Here is a 26,924-nt window from a genome sequence, read left to right on the forward strand (position 1 = left end):
CCACAGTGACAAATGCCGTCCACGCACAATTTTAGCGCTTTATTCTTAAATGTGAACGGAAACCCAAGAATCACCTGACATTCAAAGAAAGCTACTGATGAAAAAAAGAGAGCTCAAGTAAATAGAAAAAAAGAACACAGACTAATGCAGAGAGATATAAGAATGTTCAAAGAAACTATAATGAATATACTTCATGAGATAAAAGAAGATATGGCATCAATTAAATAAGAACAGGATGAAAGAGAGAGCAATAACAGCATAGAACTAGTAGAAAAAATTTTAGCCATTAAAAAGTATAATGGTTAAAAAATTTTTAAGTCAATAAAGATGTTGGATGTTAAAGCTGAGGAAATATTCCAGACAATAGGGGAAAAAATGGACAATAGGAGTGAAAGATAGAAAATTAAGATTCTGTCCAGTCTGACATTTATTCAACTGAAAGAGTTTTAGAGAGAGAATAGATAAAATGGAGGAAAGGTAAACAAACAAACAAAAACCCAATACAAGAAAATTTCCAGATTTAAAGAACATGAGTCTCCAGATCAATAGTGCCTACCAAGTACCCAGGACAATGAAAGAATAAAGTCCTGCACGAAGTAACATTATAATGACATTTCACAAGTGAAAAGATAAGGAAAAGCATCCTAAAATATTCCAGAGACTTCGTAGAGTGTACACAAGAAGGATCAAGAATAAGGATTGCCTAGGGGTTTTCAACAGCAAAATTGAGAGCCAGAAGACCATGGAACAAGACTTCAAAATTCCAAGAGAAAGATGGTGGACAAACTACCAGCCAGGGATGAGGAAATAATAGCATTTTGGCTTTCCTGTCTCCCAAACACGATTCCTCAGAAGCTACTGGAAAATGGGCTCCACCAAAGTGAGAGGATAAAGCCACAAAGAGGAAGCCATGGATCCAACTCATTCAAGGGCAGAAGGGAATTTCTAGGATGACAGAGTGAGAGGTGCTATGATGACAGTCATGCATCAGACATAGAGAGCACCAATGTAGGCTGTGGCAGGAGGATGGGGGTAGTGTTCTAGATGGGATGTTGCCTGGGGTTAGAAAAAGGAACTGAATTTCTCACAAGCTCAACCAACACAGAAAACTGTATTGAGAGACACTTGCACAAATTACAGGAAGCGTTAGCTATAGTGCCAAATAAAACTAAGCTAATGAAGCAATTGTCAACTAAAGGAAAATGAAAAGGTATAGAAGATGGGAGATGTAATCATTGAAACTACTCTGCTCAACAGTGGACACTAAGTATGCAGTCATTGAAATGAACACACAGAATATGAATTTAACCCTAACTGAGATGTAAATATATTGGGAAGATAGCAAATGAGCAGGAGCTAAAACTGTCGCCTCCACAAGAAATCAATGGGTAACGTCTAAAAAAAACTGGGCCAAGAAAATAATACGTACATATTATTGAGAAATGTAGAGGTTAATATCAGAAAAAAACAGCTACATATGTTGGAAGTGGTTATCACCTCTGGGGTGCAGCCAAAGTCAAAAGACTGCTGCTTTTTGTTACAAGCCTTTTGGCATCGATTCTTTAAACACTCTGCATGTGTTACTTTGACAAAGCTAGAGATTAGAACAATAACCACACACATACACACAAAGGAGATAAAAATGCCAGCGGTATTGAGTTGTCAACATTAACTATGATATCATGGCTGTCCAAGTCCAGGCATAGTCCTGGGGATTTAGAAATACACAATACTAGTTTTCCTACCCCAGATTCCATGATCAGAAGCCAACCCATTTCTCATTGCATCCTTCCCAAAACATGCCAGCACCAGAGACCCACCCACCATTTCCTAAACTAGCTGTGCTGAGCCAGACTCCCTCCCTCGGTGGCCTCCAAAGCAGGCTGTGCCAGATAACCCTTTGTAGGATGAAAAGAAAACATAATTTCCACTTACTTTATATCTTTTTTTTTAAGAAGATGTTGGGGGTAGGAGTTTATTAATTAATTTATTTATTTTTGCTCTGTTGGGTCTTCGTTTCTGTGCGAGGGCTCTCTCTAGTTGTGGCAAGCAGGGGCCGCTCTTCATCGCGGTGTGCGGGCCTCTCACTATCACCGCCTCTCTTGTTGTGGAGCACAGGCTCCAAACGTGCAGGTTCAGTAGCTGTGGCTCACGGGCCTAGTTGCTCCGCGGCATGTGGGATCCTCCCAGACCAGGGCTCGAACCCTTGTTCCCTGCATTGGCAGGCAGATTCTCAACCACTGCACCACCAGGGAAGCCCCTTTTATGATTTTTAAAGTTTCTATTTGCTGTATATGTTTTACTTTTTCTATTTTTAAACTATCCACTGGTATAATTTCAGACATTAAAAAATAGCAAAAATAGTACAAAAGACTCCTATATACCCCTCACCCAGATTCCCTGTTAGCATCTTACATTACCATTGTGTAAGTATCAAAATCTGGAAATTTACACTGACACAATAATATTGTATAATCTATGGATCTTATTCATATTTCTCCAATCATCCCACCAATATCCTTTTCTGGCCCAAATCCAACTCAAAATCACATGTTGCAGTTCACTGTGATGTGTCTTGGGCTACTTTAAGCTGGATCAGTTGCTCATTCTTTCTTTGTCTTTCGTAATTTTGACACTTTAGAATACTATTAGCCAGTTATTTTGTAGAATGTCCCTCAGTTGGAGTTTTTCAGACGTTTATTAGTGGTTAAATTCAGGTTAGGCATTTTTGGCAAGAGTACCACAGAAAAGATGTTGTGTCCTTTTTAGTGTATTACATCAGGGGGTGCATACTGTCTATTTTTCCCATTAGTGATGATGTTAACTTTGCTCTCTTGGTTAAGGTGGTAACTACCAGGTTTCTCCATTGTAAAGTTACTGTTTTTCCTTTAGTATATAACTTTTCCTTTAGTATGTATTAGGTATGTGTGTGTATTCATATATCACTCCAATGAGTATCTTTGGGGGAGACACTTAGAAATTATGCAAATATCTTATTTCTCATCACAGTTTGCCTACTTGATTTTAGTATTCTTCAATGATTCTTGCCTGAAACTAGTACTGTGGTGTTTGCTATATGGTGGTTTTTCTATTTCCATCATACTTTCTACATTTTTTAGTTGGCATTCTACTGTAAGGAAGAGATTTCCCTTCTCCCCATTGATGTATTCAGTTATTTAATAATTTTATTCAGTTATTTATATCAGTATGAACTTGTGGATTCTGATTTTTTTCCAGTGATTTATGATTCATTACTATCATTATTTTGTTGCTACAGTTATCCCGAACGTGGCCATTTCAAACATCTTTGACAGGTCTTTTGTGTTCTTTTGGCATGTCTCCATCTTTTTTTTTTTTTAAGGACTTTTTTTGCTTCCCAGCACAAGGTGTTCCAAGCTCACCTGTGCTTTCCCCAGCCCTGTAATCAGCCATTTCTCTAAGGAGCCTTGGTTCCTATTAATTGAAGCCAAAATGTGGGTGCCATTATATATATTTTATAACGTATTAGCTTGGTAGTACAGGTACTTACTTTATATATTAACCAATGTATCTTTGTTTAATTGATTGGAAAGCATAATAAATGTTTTTGAAAAGTAGTGCTCTTTGTTTAAAAAACACTGCTCATTGCTTCCATAGCCTGGGAAGCCGTGGTGGGATTAACAGTTCTCCCTTTTCACCTGTACGTCATGATGCCTCTTTCTCTATTTAGCACTTACCTTTTCCTGCCTTATGTCGTAGACAGTAGTTCACTCAATCGTCTGTGTCTATCCTTCAACTTCCTATATTGAAGGAGGTTCATATGTAATAGTTGAATGGCAGTGAGAGCCAAGCAGGGAAGAGAGACTGTCCATAGTGTTGCCGTGTCCCAGAGGAGCACCAGGTAGTCACACACACACTGGGCAGTCACCCATATAAAGGGCATGCTCTCAGAAAACAGAGAAAGCTTTCTGTGGTTCCCAAAGGAGCCCTGTAGTTAGCATTTAACTTCATAAATGTAACTGTGATGCTCTATCAGGGCGTCCGGGTCCACCTTGCTGGATACAAGTCTGTCATTTATAACTTGCTGAAGTGTTCTCTGTGGTTAAAAGCAGAGGAAAGGGACTTCCCTGGTGGTGCAGTGGTTAAGAATCCTCCTGCCAATGCAGGGGACATGGGTTCGAGCCCTGGTCCGAGAAGATCCCACATGCTGCAGAGCAACTAAGCCCCTGCTCCACAACTACTGAGCCTGTGCTCTAGAGCCCACGTGCAACAACTGCTGAAGCCCGCGTTCCTAGAGCCCGTGCTCCGCAACAAGAGAAGCCACCACAATGAGAAGTCCGCGCACCGAAATAAAGAGTAGCCCCTGCTCTCCGCAACTAGAGAAAGCCTGTGCGCAGCAACGAAGACCCAATGCAGCCAAAAATAAATAAATAAATATATTTTTTAAAAAACAGAGGAGAGCCAGATTGCTTACTTTCAAATCCTGACCCCGACACTTACTAGCTGGGTAACCTTGAGTAATTTACTCCCCTTTGTTGTGCCTCAGTTTCCTCATGTGCAAAACAAGATGATAACAACAGACCTATGCTATAATAAGATTGTTGTGCAGATTAAATGAGTTAATATGCATAAAGTGTTGAGAACAAAACCAAGTACATTATACCTGCTAAATTAGTGTAAATTAATTGTTATTAATACTCCAGAAGACAGAAGACCTTTATGTCTATGTGAGGGAGCCTCATAAAATGTGGCATGGAAATATATAAAAGTTCAGGGCATAACAAGGGCTCTGTGTCTAATTAATGACCAGTCCCCAAGAGGGACAACTCATTCCACCTTTTCAGTCACTGACCCCCCTCACTGCTCTTTGTCTCACAGCCAGGCATGCATTTCCCCTGAAGCACAGGAAGTGTGCTGTGTGTGGATAAGGTGGCTATGGGTGGCTGAGGGGAGTCGGACAAAAGCCACAGAGTAGACAGAAGACTGTTTCCTTTCATGGCAGTTTTACTCAAAGATTTATAAAGAAAAATATTATTGCTTTAAAGCAAATGCTTTATTGTGGTATAGAATAGAGATTTGCATAAATTTCTATGCTAAAGCCAAGCCTTCTAATAACATATGCTTTTGTGTCCACTTTAGTGGGTCACATGATAGGAATGTTTAAGAAGCACCATCTTACTGTGAAACACCTTGATAAATTTTCCCTCAGCATAAAATTCTAATGGAGAAAATAGGGAGAAACAGCCATCTTTGGGTTGGGGGGTGGAAAAGAACCGCAGAAATGGGAAAGGCCCCCCCACAAAAAAAGAGATTAAGAGTCCTAGATACAAGCAGACAACTGTGGAACAGTGAAGTAGGTACTAGGAAAAGAAGGTGGGTGTCCCTGTGGACAGGGCAGCCTCCTCTGCAATGGCTCTTGCAGTGAATGTTGCCCAGCCACTACTGGGCCTGCCTTACATTTGAACATAACAGAGCAGAAGGTGCCTCATTTTAAAATATTAACAGAGTGAGTAGCTCCTCTTTTTACCAAGTAGTTCACTGCTGAAAAGCTGAGAAAATCATTCCACTCCACCATGTCAAGTTTAAAGTTGCCTTTTGTTTAGTTACCAGATACCTGGCAAATACAGATAAGCGCTGCAGAGCCAAAATGGATTTGGGGCTGCCAGTGAGTTGCATCTGCTGTAGGGTAGAGGTTTTAATATCATTAAGATTAAGACAGTATCTCCTTCCAGACGCCTCCCATGGTAGAACCAGGAAGTAAAGCCAGCTCTACACTTTCAAAGAAGCAATAAAGATTGCCTCCTGTTACAGCATGAAACTGGATTTGCCAGTAGAAAATCTCATTAGGGTAAATATTTTTTACTCTTATCAGTCCTCTGCCAAGTTGGCTTGCTTTATTCTTTCCTCCAGAAGATAGAATTCCTTTCAAAATAAAGCCTGTCCCAAGAAGCTGATACACACTTGTATAAATAAAAAGCTCCAGATAGTATAATAGAATAAGAAGCTACATGTCAACTTTCCACAACTGTCTGTCTAACCAATGAGGATGACAGTCACACAATTTAAAAGATCAGAAATTCGAGGCTTGAGTCAGGTAATCTACAATGCAATGACAGATGCTCCCAAATATAAAAACAACCACTGATAATGGCTACAGAAATATTAGGCACCATGTAGAATGGGTGGATTTGGGTTAAATTTATTTTTTAGTATATCAGTGAACGTTTAGAAAATTGTTCTTTATCGAGTGTTTTGCATAATACATTTCCTTTTGATACGTCTATATAATTTTTGTACTCAGCAAAATCAAAAGAGTGGGCATAAAATATACAAATATGGATGAAAAAGGGAAGAAGATATTCTGCTTCATTTTGTTTGAGCAGGGGGCTGGTTTTAGAGGAAATGTGCAAACCTGGCTTCATCAAGTTTTTAACCTCTTTGAGCTTCAGTTGCTTCAAATGTAAAATGGAAATGTAATAATACTGCTGCATAGGACTGCAGAAAAACTCGAATGCAATAATGTTGGTAAAATGCCCAGCATGGAGCCCAGCACATAGTAGGCACTCAATAGAGTTAGGTCTCTCCTTGGGCCCTCTGTTGTTGGTGTGCCCAGCAAGACCCTGTCTGAGCATAGTGAAAATTGTTGGTTGTCTGCCCAGCAGACATCCCTCCTCGGGTATCCACATTTTCATGTGGGTGATGACCCTTCCCCAGACTGCCAATTGACCCAGAGGAAGGCTGCTTCCTTCCCTTTTGCTGGACCTCGTTCCAAGGTGGGCTGTGGGTTGTGTTAAACCTATCAGCCCATCTTTTCCTTAGCTAGAGTCACTGTTTCGTGTGACCAAAGCAGCCTAATTAGAGCGAATCTCAGGGGTCTTGGAATACTGAGGCAAAAGGGCCCTGCTCAGTATGCATAAAAAACCACATGGCCATAAATACTACTGAGAGCCACCCTAATGCGACAAGGGAAACCAGCCTGGGGATAGCAGAGCAGAGAGTTAGAAAAAAGCTGATCCTCAACAACTTGGTTGTCTTTTATAATTTAAGGACTTTCAACTGAGTTTTCAATAACTTACTCCATAAAAAAGCCCTGAAACCTAATTGATACACCAAGAAGTTTGAAACATCCTCATTTCTCAGTGAGGAAAGCTACAACCCACAGCTCAAGAGGATTGCAAAATAAAAAGCTAATAATTCTCAAATCTTCTGACCTTTTATATATTATAGCTGACTGAAGGGTATCTGTAACTTCTATCATATCTTTCTATGTGTTGCTGATATGTTTTATTGTCATGTACCAGAATTAACTTCTACCATAATTGTTTCTGATACATAAGAATCACTTCACTTAGCTATTCTAAAGTTAGAATAAATTGGTTCTATCAAATAAATCTACATAGGATGGGAATAAAACACAGACCTACTAGAGCATGGACTTGAGGATATGGGGAGGGGGAAGGGTAAGCTGTGACGATGTGAGAAAGTGGCAGGGACATATACACACTACCAACTGTAAATTAGATAGCTAGTGGGAAGCTGCCGCATAGCACAGGGAGTTCACCTCTGTGCTTTGTGACCACCTAGAGGGGTGGGATAGGAAGGGTGGGAGGGAGGGTGACGCAAGAGGGAAGAGATATGGGAACATATGTATATGTATAACTGATTCACTTTGTTGTAAAGGAGAAACGAACACACTATTGTAAAACAGTTATACTCAAATAAAGATGTTAAAAAATAAATAAATATGGTTTTAAAAAATAAATAAATGAATAAATCTACAAGGCAGATTAATTTCCTTGTTTATTTCTGCATACATTTTGTAGATCATTCATCCTGGTACATTCACTGGAAAAAAATCAGATGTTCACGGGAATGTCATCTATGGAAAGGATGAGCAGCTGGTAACAACTGCTTTGAGAATTTCCTAGGACATTGCTGTAGCCTGAATGTTCGTGTCCCTGCAAAATCCATATGTTTAAAATGTAACCCCCAAAATGATGCTATTAAGAGGTGGGGGCTTGGTGACTAGTTCATGAGGGTGGAGCCCTCATGAAAGGGATTAGTGCCATTATAAAAGAGACCCCAGACAGCTCCCTCACCCCTTCCACCATGTGACAACAAAGCGTGAACCAGGTAGAGAGCTCTCACCAGATAACAAATCTGCCAGAGTCTTGATCTTGGACTTCCCAGGCTCCAGACTGTGAGAAATGAATGTTTGCTGTTTAAGCCATCTATGGTATTTTTGTATTTTTGTTACATGTCGATGGTATATTTGTTACTGCAGCCCAAATGGACTAAGACAGCCATATTCTATGATAAAATTTGTGGGACTTAATTAACAAGAGCAAAACATTAAGAATTTTAGAAAAAAAAGAATCTTTTTCCAAATTTTAATTTTTAAAATTTATGTCAGAGGGATATAAATTAAATGTGGGATATCCCACATTTGAATATGGGGAATGCTCATATTCAAATTGCTAAACAGCCTTTTTTATTTTTTATTTTTTTTGCGGTACGCGGGCCTGTCACTGCTGTGTCCTCTCACGTTGCGGAGCACAGGCTCTGGACACGCAGGCTCAGCGGCCATGGCTCACGGGCCCAGCCGCTCCGCGGCATGTGGGATCTTCCCGGACTGGGGCACGAACCTTTGTCCCCTGCATCGGCAGGCGGATTCTCAACCACTGCGCCACCAGGGAAGCCCCTAAACAGCCTTTTTTAAAGGTTGACTAATAAGATTGTCAAAGGAAATCCCAGATGTCAAAGGAAACAAACCATTGATGATATAACTTTTAGCTTCACAAGTGAATATATAAGTCAGGTATCTAGGAAATATGCTCAAGTCTGGAGTTTTATAGTTCATTTAGATTTGTTTCTTTAAATTTGTTTGTTGCCTTGCTCCAGACAAAATTTAAGGCAACGGGTTTACTTATTCTCATTTTGAATGTTTTTAAATGAATTGGAATGCATTCCCCTGTTCACAAATCCTATAGAATTTGACCTATGCAGGAAGAGCACTGTACTCTCTGCTCCTCATAAATGCTGGCTCCCTTTCATCAGGACAGAAATCACCTCTTTAATTACCATTTAGTATTAACCAACAGAATTACAAACTGATAGTTTGGAATCACCAGGTTTTAGCAGGAAATAGTGGGCACCATGTTTAGATTATGTTGAGGGAAGAGGTGCAAATTTATTTTTTAACATCTTTATTGGAGAATAATTGCTTTACAATGGTGTGTTAGTTTCTGCTTTATAACAAAGTAAATCAGCTATACATATACATATATCCCCGTATCCCCTCCCTCTGCATCTCCCTCCCACCCTCCGTATCCCGCCCCTCTAGGCGGTCACAAAGCACCTAGCTGATCTCCCTGTGCTATACGGCTGCTTCCCGCTAGCTATCTATTTTACATTTGGCACTGTGTATATATGTCCATGCCACTCTCTCACTTTGTCCCAACTTACACTTCCTCTTCCCCGTGTCCTCAAATCCATTCTCTACATCTGTATCTTTATTACTGTCCTGCCCCTAGGTTCTTCAGAATCTTTTTTTTTTTTTAGATTCCATATATATGTGTTAGTGTACGGTATTTGTTTTTCTTTCTGACTTACTTCACTCTGTATGACAGACTCTAGGTCCATCCACCTCACTACAGATAACTCAACTTCATTTTTTTTATGGCTGAGTAACATTCCATTGTATATATGTGCCACATCTTCTTTATCCATTGATCTGTCAATGGACACTTAGGTTGCTTCCATGTCCTGGCTATTGTAAATAGTGGTACAATGAACATTGTGGTACATGACTCTTTTTGAATTATGGTTTTCTCTGGGTATATGCCCAGTAGTGGGATTGCTGGGTCGTATGGTAGTTCTATTTTTATGTTTTTAAGTAATCTCCACACTGTTCTCCATAGTGGCTGTATCACTTTACATTCCCAGCAACAGTGCAAGAGGGTTCCCTTTTCTCCACACCCTCTCCAACATTTATTGTTTGTAGACATTTTCATGATGGCCATTCTGACTGGTGTGAGGTGATACCTCATTGTAGTTTTGATTTGCATTTCTCTAATGATTAGTGAAGTTGAGCATCCTTTCATGTGTTTGTTGGCAATCTGTATATCTTCTTCGGAGAAATGTGTTTAGGTCTTCTGCCCATTCTTGGATTGGGTTGTTTGGTTTTTTTTGATATTGAGCTGCATGAGCTGCTTGTATATTTTGGTAATTAATCCTTTGTTAGTTGCTTCATTTGCAAATATTTTCTCCCATTCTGCGGATTGTCTTTTCATCTTGTTTATGGTTTCCTTTGCCGTGCAAAAGGTTTTAAGTTTCATTAGGTCCCATTAGTTTATTTTTGTTTTTATTTCCATTTCTCTAAGAGGTGGGTCAAAAAGGATCTTGCTGTGATTTATGCCATAGAGTGTTCTGCCTATGTTTTCCTCTAAGAGTTTCATAGTGTCTGGCCTTACATTTAGGTCTTTAACCCATTTTGAGTTTATTTTTGTGTGTGGTGTTAGGGAGTGTTCTAATTTCATTCTTTTACATGTAGCTGTCCAGTTTCCCCAGCACCACTTATTGAAGAGCCTGCCTTTTCTCCATTGTATATTCTTTCCTCCTTTATCAAACATAATGTGACCATATGTGCGTGGGTTTACATCTGCACTTTCTATCCTGTTCCATTGATCTGTATTTCTGTTTTTGTGCCAGTACCATGCTGTCTTAATACTGTAGGTCTGTAGTAGATTCTGAAGTCCAGGAGCCTGATTCCTCCAGCTCTGTTTTTCTTTCTCAAGATTCCTTTGGCCATTCAGGGTCTTTTGTGTTTCCATACAAATTGTGAAATTTTTTGTTCTAGTTCTGTGAAAAATGCCATTGGTAGTTGGATAGGGATTGCATTGAATCTGTAGATTGCTTTGGGTAGTAGAGTCATTTTCACAATGTTGATTCTTCCAATCCAGGAACATGGTATATCTCTCCATCTGTTTGTATCATCTTTAATTTCTTTCATCAGTGTCTTATAGTTTTCTGCATACAGGTCTTTTGTCTCCTTAGGCAGGCTTATTCCTAGGTATTTTATTCTTTTTGTTACAGTGGTAAGTGGGAGTGTTTCCTTCATTTCTCTTTCAGATTTTTCATCATTAGTGTATAGGAATGCAAGAGATTTCTGTGCATTAATTTTGTATTCTGCTACTTTACCAAATTCATTGATTCATTCTAGTACTTTTCTGGTAGCATCTTTAGGATTCTCTGTGTATAGTATCATGTCATCTGCAAACAGTGACAGTTTTACTTCTTCTTTTCTGATTTGTATTCCTTTCATTTCTTTCTCTTCTCTGATTGCTGTGGCTAAAACTTCCAAAACTATGTGGAGTAAGAATGGTGAGAGTGGGCAACCTTGTCTTGTTCCTGATCTTAGTGGAAATGATTTCAGTGTTTCACCATTGAGAATGATGTTGGCTGTGGGTTTGTCATATATGGCCTTTATTATGTTGAGGTAAGTTCCCTCTATGCCTACTTTCTGGAGGATTTTTTATCATAAATGGGTGTTGAATCTTGTTGATAGCTTTTTCTGCATCTATTGAGATGATCATATGGTTTTTCTCCTTCAGTTTGTTAATATGGTGTATCACATTGATTGATTTGTGTATCTTGAAGAATCCTGGCATTCCTGGGATAAACCCCACTTGATCACGGTGTTTGATCCTTTTAATGTGCTGTTGGATTCTGTTTTCTAGTATTTTGTTGAAGATTATTGCATCTGTGTTCATCAGTGATATTGGCCTGTAGTTTTCTTTTTTGTGACATCTTTGTCTGGTTTTGGTATCAGGGTGATGGTGGCCTCGTAGACTGAGTTTGGGAGTGTTCCTCCCTCTGCTATATTTTGGAAGAATTTGAGAAGGATAAGTGTTAGCTCTTCTCTAAATGTTTGATAGAATTCGCCTGTGAAGCCATCTGGTCCTGGGCTTTTGTTTGTTGGAAGATTTTTAATCACAGTTTCAATTTCAGTGCTTGTGATTGGTCTGTTTATATTTTCTATTTTTTCCTGGTTCAGTCTTGAAGGTTGTGCCTTTCTAAGAATGTGTCCATTTCTTCCAGGTTGTCCATTTTATTGGCATAGAGTTGCTTGTAGTAATCTCTCATGCTCCTTTGTATTTCTGCAGTATCAGTTGTTACTTCTCCTTTTTCATTTCTAATTCTATTGATTTGAGTCTTCTTTTTTTCTTGATGAGTCTGACTAATGGTTTATCAATTTTGTCTGTCTTCTCCAAGAACCAGCTTTTAGTCTTATTGATCTTTGCTAGCATTTCCTTCATTTCTTTTTCATTTATTTCTGATCTGATCTATTATTATTTCTTTCCTTCTGTTAACTTTGGGGGTTTTTTGTTCTTCTTTCTCTAATTGCTTTAGGTGTAAGTTTAGGTTGTTTGAGATGTTTCTTGTTTTTTTTTGGGGGGGAGGGGTACGTGGGCCTCTCACCACTGCAGCACCTCCCGTTGCGGAGCACAGGTTCCGGACACGCAGACTCAGTGGCTACGGCCCACAGGCCAAGCCGCTCCGCAGCACGTGGGATCCTCCCAGACTGGGGCACGAACCCGCGTCCCCTGCATCGGCAGGTGGACTGTCAACAACTGCACCACCAGGGAAACCCTCTTGTTTCTTGAGGTAGGATTGTATTGCTGTAAACTTCACTATTAGAACTGCTTTTGCTGCATCCCATAGGTTTTGGGTCGTCGTGCTTCCATTGTCATTTGTTTCTAGATATTTTTTGATTTCCTCTTTGATTTCTTCAGTGATCTCTTGGTTATTTAGTAGTGTATTGTTTAGCCTCCATGTGTTTGTATTTTTTACAGTTTTTTTCCTGTAATTGATATCTAGTCTTATAGTGCTGTGGTCGGAAAAGGTACTTCATACAATTTCAATTTTCTTAAATTTACCAAGGCTTGATTTGTGACCCAAGATATGATCTATCCTGGAGAATGTTCCATGAGCACTTGAGAAGAGAGTGTATTCTGTTGTTTTTGTCCTATAAATATCAATTAAGTCCATTTTGTTTAATGTATCATTTAAAGCTTATGTTTCCTTACTTATTTTCATTTTGGATGATCTGTCCATTGGTGAAAATGGGGTGTTTTTAATTTCCCCTACTATTATTGTGTTACTGTTAATTTCCCCTTTTATGGCTGTTAGCACTTGCCTTATGTATTGAGGTGCTCCTATGTTGGATGCGTAAATATTTACAATTGTTATATCTTCTTCTTGGATTGATCCCTTGATCATTATATAGTGTCCATCTTTGTCTCTTGTAATAATCTTTATTTTAAAGTCCATTTTGTCTGATATGAGAATTGCTAATCTAGCTTTCTTGTGATTTCCATTTGCACGGACTATCTTTTTCCATCCCCTCACTTTCAGTCTGTATGTGTCCCTAGGTCTGAAGTGGGTCTCCTGTAGACAGCATATATACGGGTCTGGTTTTTTTAACCATTCAGCCAGTCTATGTCTGTTGGTTGGAGCATTTAATCCATTTACATCTAAGTTAATTATGAATATGTATGTTCCTATTAACATTTTCATAATTGTTTTGGGTTTGTTATTGTAGGTCATTTCCTTCTCTTGTGTTTCCTGCCTAGAGAAGTTCCTTTAGTATTTGTTGTACATCTGGTTTGGTGGTGCTGAATTCTCATAGCTTTTGCTTGTCTGCAAAGGTTTTAATTTCTCCCTCGAATCTCAGTGAGATCCCTGCTGGGTAGACTAATCTTGATTGTAGGTGTTTCCCTCTAATCACTTTAAATATGTCCTGCCACTCCCTTCTGGCTTGCAGAGTTTCTGCTGAAAGATCAGCTGTTAACCTTATGGGATTCCCTTGTATGTTATTTGTTGCTTTTCCCTTGCTGCTTTTAATATTTTTTCCTTGTATTTAATTTTTGATAGTTTAATTATTATGTGTCTTGGCATGTTTCTCCTTGGATTTATCCTGTATTAACTATTTATACTTGATTAACTATTTCCTTTCCCATATTAGGGAAGTTTTCAACTATAATCTCTTCAAATATTTTCTCAGTCCCTTTCTTTTTCTCTTCTTCTTCTGGGACCCCTATAATTTGAATGTTGGTGAGTTTAATGTTGTCCCAGAGGACTGTCCTCAATTCTTTTCATTCTTTTTTCTTTATTCCGCTCTGTGGTAGTTATTTCCACTATTTTATCTTCCAGGTTACTTATCCATCCTTCTGCCTCAGTTATTCTGCTATTGATTCCTTCTAGAGAGTTTTTAATTTTATTTATTGTGTTGTTCATCATTGTTTGTTTGCTCTTTAGTTGTTCTAGGTCCTTGCTAAACTTTTCTTGTATTTTCTTCATTCTCTTTGCAAGATTTTGGATCATCTTTACTATCATTACTCTGATTCTTTTTCAGGTAGACTGCCTATTTCCTCTTCATTTGTTTGGTCTGGTGGGTTTTTACCTTGCTCCTCATCTGCTGTGTGTTTCTCTGTCTTCTCATTTTGCTTAACTTACTGTGTTTGGGGTCTCCTTTTCACAGGCTGCAGGTTCGTAGTTCCTGTTGTTTTTCATGTCTTCCCCCAGTGGGTAAGGTTGGTTCAGTGGGTTGTGTAGGCTTCCTGGTGGAGGGTACTGGTGCCTGTTTTCTGATGGATGAGGCTGGATCTTGTCTTTCTGGTGGGCAAGACCACGTCTGGTGCTGTGTTTAGGGTTGTCTGTGAACTTAGTGTTATTTTAGGCAGCCTCTCTGCTAATGGGTGGGGTTGTGTTCCTGTCTTGCTAGTTGTTTGGCATGGGGTGTCCAGCACTGGAGTTTGCTGGTCGTTGAGTGGAGCTGGGTCTTAGCATTGAGATGGAGATCTCTGGAAGAGCTTTCAACAATTGATATTACGAGGGGCCGGGAGTTCTCTGTGGACCAATGTCCTCAACTCGGCTCTCCCACCGCAGAGGCTTAGGCCTCACACCCAGCCGGTGCACCAAGACCCTATTAGCCACATGGCCGGGTACGTGGGGGGTTTCTTGCCTTTTGGGAAGTCTGAGGTCTTCTGCCAGCACTCAGTAGGTGTTCTGTAGGAGTTGTTCCACATGTAGATGTATTTTTGATGTATTTGTGTGGAGGAAGGTGATCTCCACGTCTTACTCCTCCTCCATCTTGAAGGTCCTCTCTCCAAACTCCGGAATTCCACACTCCAGAGGCCCTCCTTTCAACGTGCTGCCTCTCCGCTTCTGCCTAAATGACAAATCTTTATTTACTTTGCCACTCTGTTCTGATAGCATGTTACAAGTGGAGTGGGCACTGAGGAGTGTAGCTGGACCCCCAAAATCCCAGCATTCCCTTCGGGACTCCACCAACATGGTGGCACCCATATTGCAGTCCTTTATCTCAGGGAGGTGGTTTGGTGCCCCAGTTCCTTCAGGAGTCTTGCCCCTACAGCTGCGTGAGGCCCACTCTCAAGAGGTGCAATTTTATGATCCATATTCTACATTATTTCTTGGAGTGTCAGCAGGTGAGAAGCTGGGAAGACTTGATGTAGTGTTAAGAGGATTACAGAGAAATAATGCAGATAGAGAAGTATTGAAAGATAAGAAAGCTACGTCATTGCCTGAAGCAAGTCACTTGGCCATTCTTATCTAAAAATGCAAAATGAACATTTGCTCTCTTGCCAGGATTAAAGAGCACATGTCTGGTGCAGGAAGAAATAATATTAAAAATATACAGCATCGTGTAGCCTCCCCCTCTGTAGTGGGGAGCTGAACAAGGAATGAGCAAAATCCCCAAGACAGCCTGTGTTTGTCTGTTGGGAAAAAAAAAAAAACCACAGCATTCAGATCCTTACTGCAGGGAGCTGTCCTTATTTACAAGTTCTGCAAATGAGATTTTTAGGTTCTGGAGTTTTATTCAGTTTGAGACAAGGTGAAAGATGGAGGGGGAGGGTGGCATCACAGGGGAAGGTAGGAAAATGTCACAGAACTCAAACAAGTCCAAATAAATTGTCTCTCAACCCTCACCTCCACCCACTGATTCTTTTAAGGTAGGGATTGAGCTAAAGACTGCCAAACCTTTTTTAACCAGTCCTACACAGGTGGCCTAGTACCTCACTTCAGAACTTAGGGGTACTTACCAACTACTGCTTTTGTTCAGGACCTTTGGTCTTTAGGTAAAAGTGAGGCTAAAAATGTCCCACTTCAATAACCTTTTCTATGTTTCAGAAAAAGTTTCGGACATCACATCTGGGCAATTTCAAACAAAGGCTCAGTTCAAACTGTCAGGGTCAGGGAAAACCAGTGTGTCAGAGCAGAGAGGCTGAGGACCCTGTGCCCTTAGAGAGGGTGTTCTGGGAAGCTTCAGGGTGAGGATGGTGTATTGTCCTTGGAGACACACAGCTCTATTCCGGGGTGAGAATTTGGAACAAGGTTTAATTTCTCCAGATAGGAGAGGTTTTACTGACTTGGCTTGGTGTGTGTAATCCTTTCTAGTCTCTTGAATGTGGTCTGTTCTGATAGAGAATCATTTTGGCCATTGCTCTGATCCAGAAAGCTTATTCCTAGCAAACTATCTTGTGAAGACCACTCTGTTTCTAAGCTTCAACAGGTCACAAACAGACTCAAACCCGTTTTTTGGTTCTTTTTTCAAAGAATCATCAGATTTGCGGTCTTTCTTCAAGGAAGCAAAAAGATAGCTCACATTTCCCAAGTCATTCATATACATCATGAACTATAAGTCATTGGTGTATGAAATGCAAAGGGATGGAGAGACCCACACACAAGGCATCGTACATTCACAAATACACAATGAGGTCAGTTAAGTAAATGCCCTGTTATTTTTTTGTCCCCAACCCACCTTCGCCTTCCCGGATGACCACTTCTAGCTTCAAAGCTAGAAGTGGCCTTACCGACTATCTGCTGAGAAGCTGCCCAAGTGACTACCTTTTTGAGTCTCAGGTTCCTCATCAATAAAATAAGGATTAAGGGCTTCCCTGGTGGCGCAGCAGTTGAGAATCCGCCTGCCGATGCAGGGGACGCGGGTTCGTGCCCTGGTCTGGGAAGATCCCACATGCCGCGGAGCGGCTGGGCCGGTGAGCCATGGCTACTGAGCCTGCGCGTCCGGAGCCTGTGCTCCGCAACGGGAGAGGCCACAACAGTGAGAGGCCCGCGTACCGCAAAAAATAAATAAATAAATAAATAAATAAAAATAAAAAATAAAAAAAAATAAAAAATAAGGATTAAGATATTACCCACCTAAACAGTTATTATAAAGATTACCTATATGCTCAATTAATATCAGGCTGTTCATTTGTGTTGAAGAAACTGAGATTCAGCAAGGTTGAAGAACATGTCCAAGTTCATGACAGTGAGGGGACAAAAACCAGAGTCTCCCGTGTGGTCTGGAAGGCAAATGGAGCCAGGCTGTCTTCAGACAGTCAGCAAACCTTTAAGGGTAAACATGGCATGACTCCATTTATGGTTATGAGTTTCCATTCCAGTGAGAAAAGGTGGTCCTCTATCTCCAGATAGAGGAGCACTGAGAGAGGATTCTCCACAGCCATGATGGTAAATGACTGGTGAATATCCAACAGGAATCCTCTAAGCCACAAAGAGGCACAATTAAAAACCACCACCACCACAAGCTTCCGAAGTTAAAGTAAATAAACAGCTGAAGTTAGATAAATAGCAAACAAACAGCTGGTCTGGAGTAAAAATTGTGCCCGTGTCTAGACCTGTTTTTATTAGTGTTTATGACTCCTCTGTTGAAACCCAGCCTCTGCATTCTACCAGTGCCCCAGCCTCCACATGGTCCCCTCCCCGTAAAAAAGATCAACCATTTTTGGCCTTTAAAAATGTACATTGCGTTTAGTTAAACCTAATATTTGTGAATTAACCTATAACATGTTAGTGTTTTAAAGTGGTGCTTTGCTGTGTTAGGGAATCTTCTTTCTTTTTTCTTTTTTAAATTATGAAAGTATGATAACACATTTACAGGGGACTTGAAAAATATAGAACAAAGTTACATACAGTTCCACTACATATTACAATTATTATTTTGTGTATTTACTCTCAGCATTTTGTAAGCATATCTGAAATACTTATAATTGTTAACAATATTCAAGCTTTTAATTAATTCCTTAAAACAATGAACTCCTAGCCTGTTTCCTTATATAGAGTAAGAGGAAACTACACTGAATTATCTCTAAGGTTCCTTTTGTTTTCATCATTTTGTGTCCATATAGCCAGATTAACTTGAGTACATTTGATATGATAAAAACACTAATTTCTGCATATTTGTATCTTTAGTCCCTATGATTTATTGTTCATGGAGTATAACCACTTGCGTACAACTTTCAAAGTTCTAGGGAACACTTCACATGAAAAAGGCTTAATGTGAGCAGCCATTTTTTTGCATGAGGGCCAATTGAAAAAATAAACATGTTTATCAACAAATTTCTTTCACTCAAAATAGTTTTAGTAAGTCCTTTCACATAAAATACATATTTTTAAACACAGATGACCTATGTTACTAAAAAGAATATCAACTTTTTTTTTTTTTTTTGGTAACTAAAATGTTAGAATCTGAGCTTATTTGAGAAGAAATAACCAGGGCCACATCCTGCTTACTTGTTACTCAGTTTGTGTTAGTCTTTCAGATTCACAAATTGGTCTACACACATCATCTCATGTCAAGCTTTGAAAGAATTACACAGGATCAATACAGACTCACTTTACAGATGGGAAATTGGGATACTCAGAGAAACAAAGTAGACTTGCAGCTTTTATAAAGGCCAGCTTTCTGACAAGAGTCCAGGGAATAAGAGAGAGTGCTGCCTGTGACCTGTGGGTTATATAATAATGATGATTTCAACCTGGAGAGAAGTGCACAGGAAGGATTTAACCAAGTTTTCTCATAGTTTAGAAGTGTTTCTCAAACAGTGAGATTTGAGAGCAAACGAACATAATACAAAGGCCCAGGCTCATTGAAGTAGACTAGAATTTGGACCTCTGCATTTTCTTCAAATTCCTCTAATTCATACTAAAGTGTGTATGTGTTTGTGTGTGTGTGTGTACATGCATGCATGCATGTCACAGTGACTGTTTGCATATGTACTAAAGCAAATAAAGGTTAAAGTATAGCATGAAGCACTAAGATTAGATGACAGAGCGGAAGAGGAAATGTGGGAGGAAGTTGATACTCACTGACATGGCTTACTTGGGGATGGTATAAAGCAGTGGTTCTCAACCTTTAGTCTGTACTAAAATTGCTCGGAGAGCTGCTTAAAACACAGAATGCTGGGCCCTACCCACGTCCAGAATTTGTAATTCAGTACATCTGGAGTAAGACCCTAGGATATGCATTTCTACCGGGTTCCAGGGGTTGCTGCTGGTGGTCCAGGGGCCACACTTTAGGACCAGCCGTGTAGACAAGCACAGCGGCCCTGAACCCTGGTTGCACACTGGAATCATCTGGGATGAGACTGATGCCCAGCCTCACTCACCCCCAGAGATTCTGATATAATAGAACTTCCGAGGAGCCTGGATAGTGTAGTTTTCAAAGCTCCCCAGGTGTTTTAATGTGCAGTCAGGGTTGAGAACCACTTGTGCCAAGGCTTCCTGGAAAAGCAGGCAAGTCTGGGCTCCAGGAGCCACATATTCCGTCCTGAGTTGCCGGATTTAATCAGTTTGTTTGTCTGCATGTCCTTTCCCAGGGGCAGGTGAAAGCAATGCACTAAATGATCTTCCTAAGGGCCTTTTCCCCACTCAGTGTCAAGGCTTTGACTAGGATGCTTTAAAAACGCATTTCCGTGTACAAGTAAAACAAACATTTAGACTCAGTTGATTTTATTCTTAACAATGCTGCCCTCTAGTGTCCTTTTGGTAGAATTATGTTAACCCACCTCAGCTATCAATACAGTTATTTCCTGTTATGTTAGATAGCTAAAAACTTGGGGGATTTCTCTCTGACATTAAAAAAAAAGAAGTGGGAATTCCCTGGCGGTCCAGCGGTTAGGGCTCCACGCTTCCACTGCAGGGGGTACAGGTTCAATCCCTGGTCGGGGAACTAAGACTATGCATGCCCGTTTGGGAAAAAAAAAAATTGAATATGCATTAAACTCAGTTTTACTTTGTGGCAACGTGAATCTCTAACTGTGGCCTCTACATTCTCTGTATTCCTCCCTGCATTCCGTACTGCAGCCTCCTCCTCCCAGACTCCTTTCTGCATGCCACCAGCCCTTTCCTGCAGAGTCAGTAGCCAAAGAAATCACGGAGCAAAGAAATTACCCCTCAACTAAAGTACCTGGGGCATAAGGGCATCTTGCATAGGCTCTTCCACGCTCAGAACTGTTCCTTCTCACCTTTTCTTCACTTCCCATCTCTTTTTCACTTGATTGATAGTTTATTGAGAATTGAATTAATCAAACAGGGGCTCCCCTGTCTTCCTATGATGAGTTCTCCAAACCTCCTGAGGTCCCACCATCTTGCCAGAAGTGTCCTTCCCACCCCAGGGAGTGTTGTTCTCCTCCATCTCCCTGTGTCAAGTGTCTCCCCCTCCATACTCCCCAACGCTCTAGTCCACATCCTCAGTAACTCCCCTACCTAGATCACTCCCAGTGGCATACAGGCGTACTCTTACATCTTCCAATTTTAAAATAAAACTCTCCTTTGACTCTAAGTGCCCCTTCAGCTGCTGCCCTCTTTCTCTGCTCCATTCATTTCCTAACTTGAGTGTACCCAGGTTGTCTCTAACGCCTTCCTTTCCCCGTGTCCATTCTGCCATTGGCTCCAGCCTGGCCTTGGACCCAATGCAGCACAGACACTGACAGCACTCTTTTCATGGTCTGCAGTGACCTCCTTGTCACACAGCCAGATCCTGTGGACGCTGTTGTGTGCCCTTCTGACTCGAATGCTCGTGTGTTCATCCTCGGGCACAGCTCCTTCTGCAGGCACTCCCTATTCTTGATTCTGAGCTGTCCCCCCGTCTGGCTTCCTTCCTGCCCCTCTGGCTGCAGTGACCTCTCCCCGGCTCCTGTTCTGGCTCTTAGAACCTCTGCTCTTCTCTGGGCAGACTTCCCTTTTATAGTCTCTTCCACTTGCATGGATTTAAATACAGTTGAAGACTGGTAATTAATAAATAGCTCGCTTCCAGTCCAGGTTGTTCACCGTGTCATTATCTAGTTATCTCCACTCGACATCTCCCCTCAGTGTCTCACAGTCATCTCCATTTTTGGCATGTCCAAGGAGAGACCCTGGCTCTTCCTCCCAAACCTGTTCCTCGCTCAGTCTCCAGCATCTTGGTGAATGGCCAGTTATCTGGGGGATCGCCTTGATTCCTCCTCGTCCTTACTTGCCACGTTCAGTCCATCTGCAAGTCTAGGGGATACTACCCCCCAAACAGATTTTGATCCATTCGTGCCTCTGTCTTTGCTACCACCTCCCGATTCCAAGCCCCCTCAATTCCTGCCTGGAGTACTGCAATACCTTCCTAAAGATCTTCCTGCTTCCTCCAGCCACCACCCTCGCCCCCCACAGCATGGTCAGATAGTGTTCTGAAATGTTCACTGCATCATCATTTCCTTACCTAAAAATGTTAGTGACTTCCCATCAAGCCCTGAATAACAGACAAATAACACGGTTTGCCCTCTGCCAACTTCATCTTGTAGCCCTGTCCTCCTTCCTGACTCAGCTTCCATGACTTCCTGATTGCGGGAACTCACCGAGCTCTGTCCAGCCTCAGGGCCTTTGCACATGCTGCTCCAGTGGCCTAGAATCTTCCTCTACTGTTCTTCACCTGACTGGTCCCTATTTATTTTTTATGCCTAAACATTACTCCTCAGGGAGACCTTCCTTGACCAACTAAATTCGGTCTTCCCTCTTATTCCCTATCTCAGCCCCCTATTGGTTTTCTTCATAACATGTCACATTTTGTAATTACCTACTTGTTTACATCTCCATATTCCCCACTCAATTCAAAACTCAAGGAGCTTTGTATCTGTTTTACTCACAGATGAACCCAGTGCCTGGCAGATATTAAGCTCTTAATACGATGTGTGAAATAAGGGAATGAAGGTACAGGAGGAGTACCACCTCCACTCCACCTTACCTGCTCTTGCCAAGGCCTCAGTAACTGCCGCATGGCCAAGCCACTGGCCAGTCCTGTGCTCATCTTACGTGATTACAGAATGGAGACAGGAGGCTCTTGGTCTCATTTTATTCTGTTATCCTCCTCAGTGTTTACCAACGTGTTTGATTTGCCACAATATCCCCAACCCCCAGCGTAGCAGACGCCTCATAAATCCTGTTGACTGGATGAACATCTCAGCTCTGGATGAAACAGGATGTGAAAGGAAAGGGAACTAGCACAACGATGGAGATCTCCAAAGAGAGAATACTTTGGGGCAGAGATTTAAATAATGGCTTTAGACTTTCAGAAATTTTAGCACAGGTACTCATTTCCATTTGTATAATAAAAGGAAAGAAAATGTTTCATATAATTTTTTGTATCTCATTTGCTTTATAAAGGGAGAACTATCTTCATAGATTTAGTGCTGAGTAATAAACTGATACTTAGGAGTCTTTCTCCAAGAAAGAAAAATATTTTCCTTATAAGCCAAGTTCTACCTCTGTTGGGACTCTGGTGAGTAAAAGCACTCCCATCTTCCAAAAAAAGAAACCAATGGCAATTTAAAATGGTTTACGTAAGTCAAACAAGCAAGCAAGCTAAGAACCTAACCCTCGCTGTCTCGTTCCAAATCCTGTCCCTGCTCAATTAAGACTAGTGCTAGTCTTAATTAAGGACTTAAGGACTAGTGCCTAGTGCTTGCTGGTGAGGAATAAAACAAGAACACATCTACTCAACTCGAGTTTGAGAAAGGATTTGATTCTTCTGAAGGACACGTAACCTACCAGATATTAGTGGGGCAAGAAAAGCCCATGGCCTGCAACCCCTTGAAAATGTCAAATAACCTAGCATCCTGGGTATTTGGCTGACCTGCTTTGTAGAAGAAATCCAACCGTGTCTGTGACTTATCACTCAATTGAACTTGAGGTTCTCCATGCTCCCTGGTTCTGCATCACATCGGCTGGTGCCAAGAAGATTAGCTCAGCTCCAACCCTCTGGGAAGGGGTTCATTTTCCTGCTTAGGAAATACGATGTCAAGCTGAAAGAGGCTGATGAGCAAGCGGGGCAGGGCCACAGGCAGGCCCCGGTAAAATGCACGACATGGGTGTCTTAGAATGAACTTTGGTCCAAAGTGGTCAAGGACAGAATATGCCAGTGCAGGCTGGGAGCCACTGTGGCTTTGGCTGTTTGTTCAGCATTTAATATGTTTATCTTTCTGCCAAACACATTGTTGTTGAGTCATCTCTATTAAACAGCCACCCTGAGTGAGTCTTAGCTCTGCAGATCCCACACACAGAGGCAGGCGTTCTATCCCCAATGACCCTCCATTCTACAAAGTCAAAACAAGTGCTTTCTCTCACTTCTCACTTTAGTGAGCCCTTAAGGTCCCCACGTTCTGAAAAAGGTGAATCATGTGTTCTTTTATCCAGCCAGGAACCCTGAAGCGATAAAAGTAAAGGAAGAACTTAAAGTGGTCATTCTGTTTTTAATATCATTTCATGTTGTTGCTGCAATCTGAAAATGGAATGTCAGTTTACCCAAAAGTATCAGCCACCTCCAAACTATCAATATTTTATGTTATCAGCAGTGTCAAAGTAATTATATTAATCCAACAAATAATTGCATTAAATATCTAAGCTTTGGGCAGGAAAAGAAAAAAAAAGACTTTATAACTTTGAAAAGTATATGTAGTGCTAACTATTTGGCTTTCCATAGAAATCGTTCGAGCCATGACACATGTAATAAACCAAGGAATGGCAATGTACTGGGGAACCTCCCGCTGGAGTGCCATGGAGATCATGGTAATTTCATTTCTATTTTTAAATGGCCATTGAGTACCTATTATGGTTTGTTAGATATCATGCATAAGTTGTAAGATCTTTTGCAAACTTTCTTCACAATCACAATGGCACTAGAATTCTATGATCAATTCCATCAGTAATAGAGATGGATATGGGGGGTGGATCTCTTCAGCTCAGAATACAACAGGGAGGGTGCAAGTATCTAACAGGAACTGTGCTTTAGCATGTTCTCTGGTAGTAAGAGAGTAAATTTCTCAGCTAACGAGACATATGAACACAATATTGCAGGTTTTTTTAAAATGTATTAAATAATGGTACTGTTCATAACATGCTAATTACAGATCATTTTTATATTATATATTAGTTAAGTTTTATTTCTGTAGGAACCTAGAAATAGTCAAACTACATTTTCTTTGTAATAGTCCATAATTCATACTTTGACTAATTTTCCCTGGACCTTACTCATTCCAAAACCTCTCAAAGAATAATAAGGATTTCCTGCATTGGTATTTCTCCGTGAAACTGATGATCATAACTTTGCCTACTATTTGGCAATCTACATTTTTCTTGGTTTGTATTGATTTCACCAAAATGAAATTTTTTCATGCATACAGCCTCATTTCTCATCAGCTATAAATTCAGTTGCACTTTTATTTCTCCCTAGGAAGCCTACTCTGTAGCAAGACAATTCAACATGATCCCACCAGTCTGTGAACAAGCTGAGTACCATCTTTTCCAGAGAGAGAAAGTGGAGGTTCAGCTACCAGAGCTCTACCATAAAATAGGTAATCTTCACAATCAAATTTACTGATTATTTTTAACAACAGGATGATCAGTGATCCAGAAAAAAAAATGTTACTGAAATGCTTTCCTAAATGTTCCTAATTAACCTAGGGGTTGTCAGCACTATGCATTCCAGAGACTGGAAGAATCAAAAGTGCCTGTATGTAACCTCCAGAGTATCACTCATGAAAGCCAAGCAGAGCTGTAAATTGTGACTGGTGTACAAGCTGTACTCAGTAGGTGTTCAAAAAATGTATATAGAGGGCTTCCCTGGTGGCGCAGTGGTTGAGAATCCGCCTGCCGATGCAGGGGACACGGGTTCGTGCCCCGGTCCGGGAAGATCCCACATGCCGCGGAGCGGCTGGGCCCGTGAACCATGGCCGCTGAGCCGGTGCGTCCGGAGCCTGTGCTCCGCAACAGGAGAGGCCACAACAGTGAGAGGCCCGCATACCACAAAAAAAAAAAAAAAAAAAAAAAAATGTATATAGAATGAAGGGGAGAAGCAATGAATAAACGTATTTTTCATAGGGTAGTTGCTCTAGCCAAGAATGCATCTCTGAGTAGATTATGACTGCCTTTCCCAAAAATTATGGATTTATACATCTGTAGCTCCTACTTTGCCTAGAACTGAGTCAGAATGGGAATTCAAGAACGGCTGACAAGCCAGGGACACATGTTTTTGTAGGTAGACATAATGACAAAGAGAGGGAAAAAATATATACACAACATGTACATGAGAATTTTGGATATCTGAAAAACTTAAGTAAGCCACATTTTCAGGCGTACTTATTAAAACAGCTTCCAGAGATAATTTTCTTCATAAGAAATGGGGGTTTACACGAGTGGGAAAATGCTGGGTAAGAAAAAAAGGATTAAAAAGTTCAACAACAGCAATAACAATGGTTGTTATTGCTATCACTGCGTGTTTACCGTGCAGGGGGCATTGTGCTCCTGCTTTCCACCAGGCACTATTAAGGCACTTGAGTGAACAAGCAAAGAGCTGGATTTCTGTGCAAGCAAAAGTGTTTATCTCTGAGTGTAAAAAGAAACATACATTTTGGTCAATCCGAAAACTATGGATAAGCCACATTTTCAGGCTTGATTATATGGCCTGTTCCCCATAACCAACAGTGCACGTTTGATAGGTTTATAAAAATGAAGCACGATTTGTAGATGCCTAAACTGTAATGGAAAGATTTATGCTGATATTAGCTCATGTATCTGGCTAGTTTTCCCCACAACTAACCAAGTCCTTTCTAAACACCCCGACACTTTTGATCCCAGTTTGCAGAAGTAACTTTTTAAGATTTTTTTCTTCTGTAGGCGTCGGAGCAATGACATGGTCTCCACTGGCCTGTGGCATCATCTCAGGAAAATATGGAAATGGGGTGCCTGAAAGTTCCAGGGCTTCACTGAAGGTACTTTCCTCCACCTCTAGGAAAGAGTCTGGGGATAGGAGCAAGGGAAAAAAGGAGATTGAACAGAACAGCTCTGCAGCAGCCTGTGGCTCCCTGGCTCAGGCTGAGTGTGGCCTTGGGCTGGCTGGTGTTCCCTGGCCAGCTCCCCAAGCCCTCTGGAGGTCTATACTTCTGGTCAGGCATCAGTGCAGAAAGTTCTCCTCCTCTGGGGACCGGGGGAGATGCCCAATGACATGGTTGGATTTGTAGACTCAAATTCCTACACTTATTCTTATATTCAAGAAGGCATTTCATTCCTCCTTCGAAACTTAGGAAACGTAAAATCCCTCTTCTATGTAAGAGGATCTAATTTTACTTTTCTTGACAAAACAAAATTTAAGCCATAGAGGTTTAATCCACATGTGGCAAACCGGTTGTAGTTGAATAGGTTTGAGGTCGGTTGACGTTTTTTAATATGTGAGGATGGGGAGTAAGGAGGGAGGGTTTGGGAAGCAGATACAGAGCCAAGCCTCTGTCACGGGGGCTCAGGGATGGTATTTGCAGAGATCAACTCTGGCTGCTCAGTCTTGCAGCTTAATTTCTTCTCTGAAGCATAAAGATATTTAAGATCATTGACATAAAGTTACCTCCATTCAGAAGATCTTGATGATTAATTTACTGGAGAGTACTCCAAAATCTCTCCTTGTTAATAACAACATGTCTGTTTTTAAAAACTGGAGAGAATGTGTAATAACATTAGAATCACAAATTACTCTGTAATGTCTAGGGAGAGAACATAGGCATTTTCAAAATTCACACATGCCAAAGGCCCCAAAGAGGAAGCAGAAGTCT

The 26,924-nt window shown here is 40.8% G+C and overlaps 1 protein-coding gene across 6 annotated transcripts in view; it reads left to right on the forward strand.

Annotated features, from left to right (window-relative positions):
* Positions 1 to 26,924, forward strand: part of KCNAB1 (potassium voltage-gated channel subfamily A regulatory beta subunit 1) — a 529,857-nt gene that overhangs the window by 480,948 nt on the left and 21,985 nt on the right. For all 6 annotated transcript variants that reach the window (XM_067033900.1, XM_067033897.1, XM_067033898.1 and 3 more), the window contains 3 exons: positions 23,807 to 23,892; positions 24,557 to 24,677; positions 25,999 to 26,093. In XM_067033900.1, coding sequence (XP_066890001.1) covers positions 23,807 to 23,892; positions 24,557 to 24,677; positions 25,999 to 26,093 — 302 coding nt within the window. The remainder of the gene's footprint in view (positions 1 to 23,806; positions 23,893 to 24,556; positions 24,678 to 25,998; positions 26,094 to 26,924) is intronic.

Source organism: Kogia breviceps, chromosome 5 (assembly GCF_026419965.1).
Source record: "Kogia breviceps isolate mKogBre1 chromosome 5, mKogBre1 haplotype 1, whole genome shotgun sequence".
Lineage (NCBI taxonomy): Eukaryota > Metazoa > Chordata > Mammalia > Artiodactyla > Physeteridae > Kogia > Kogia breviceps.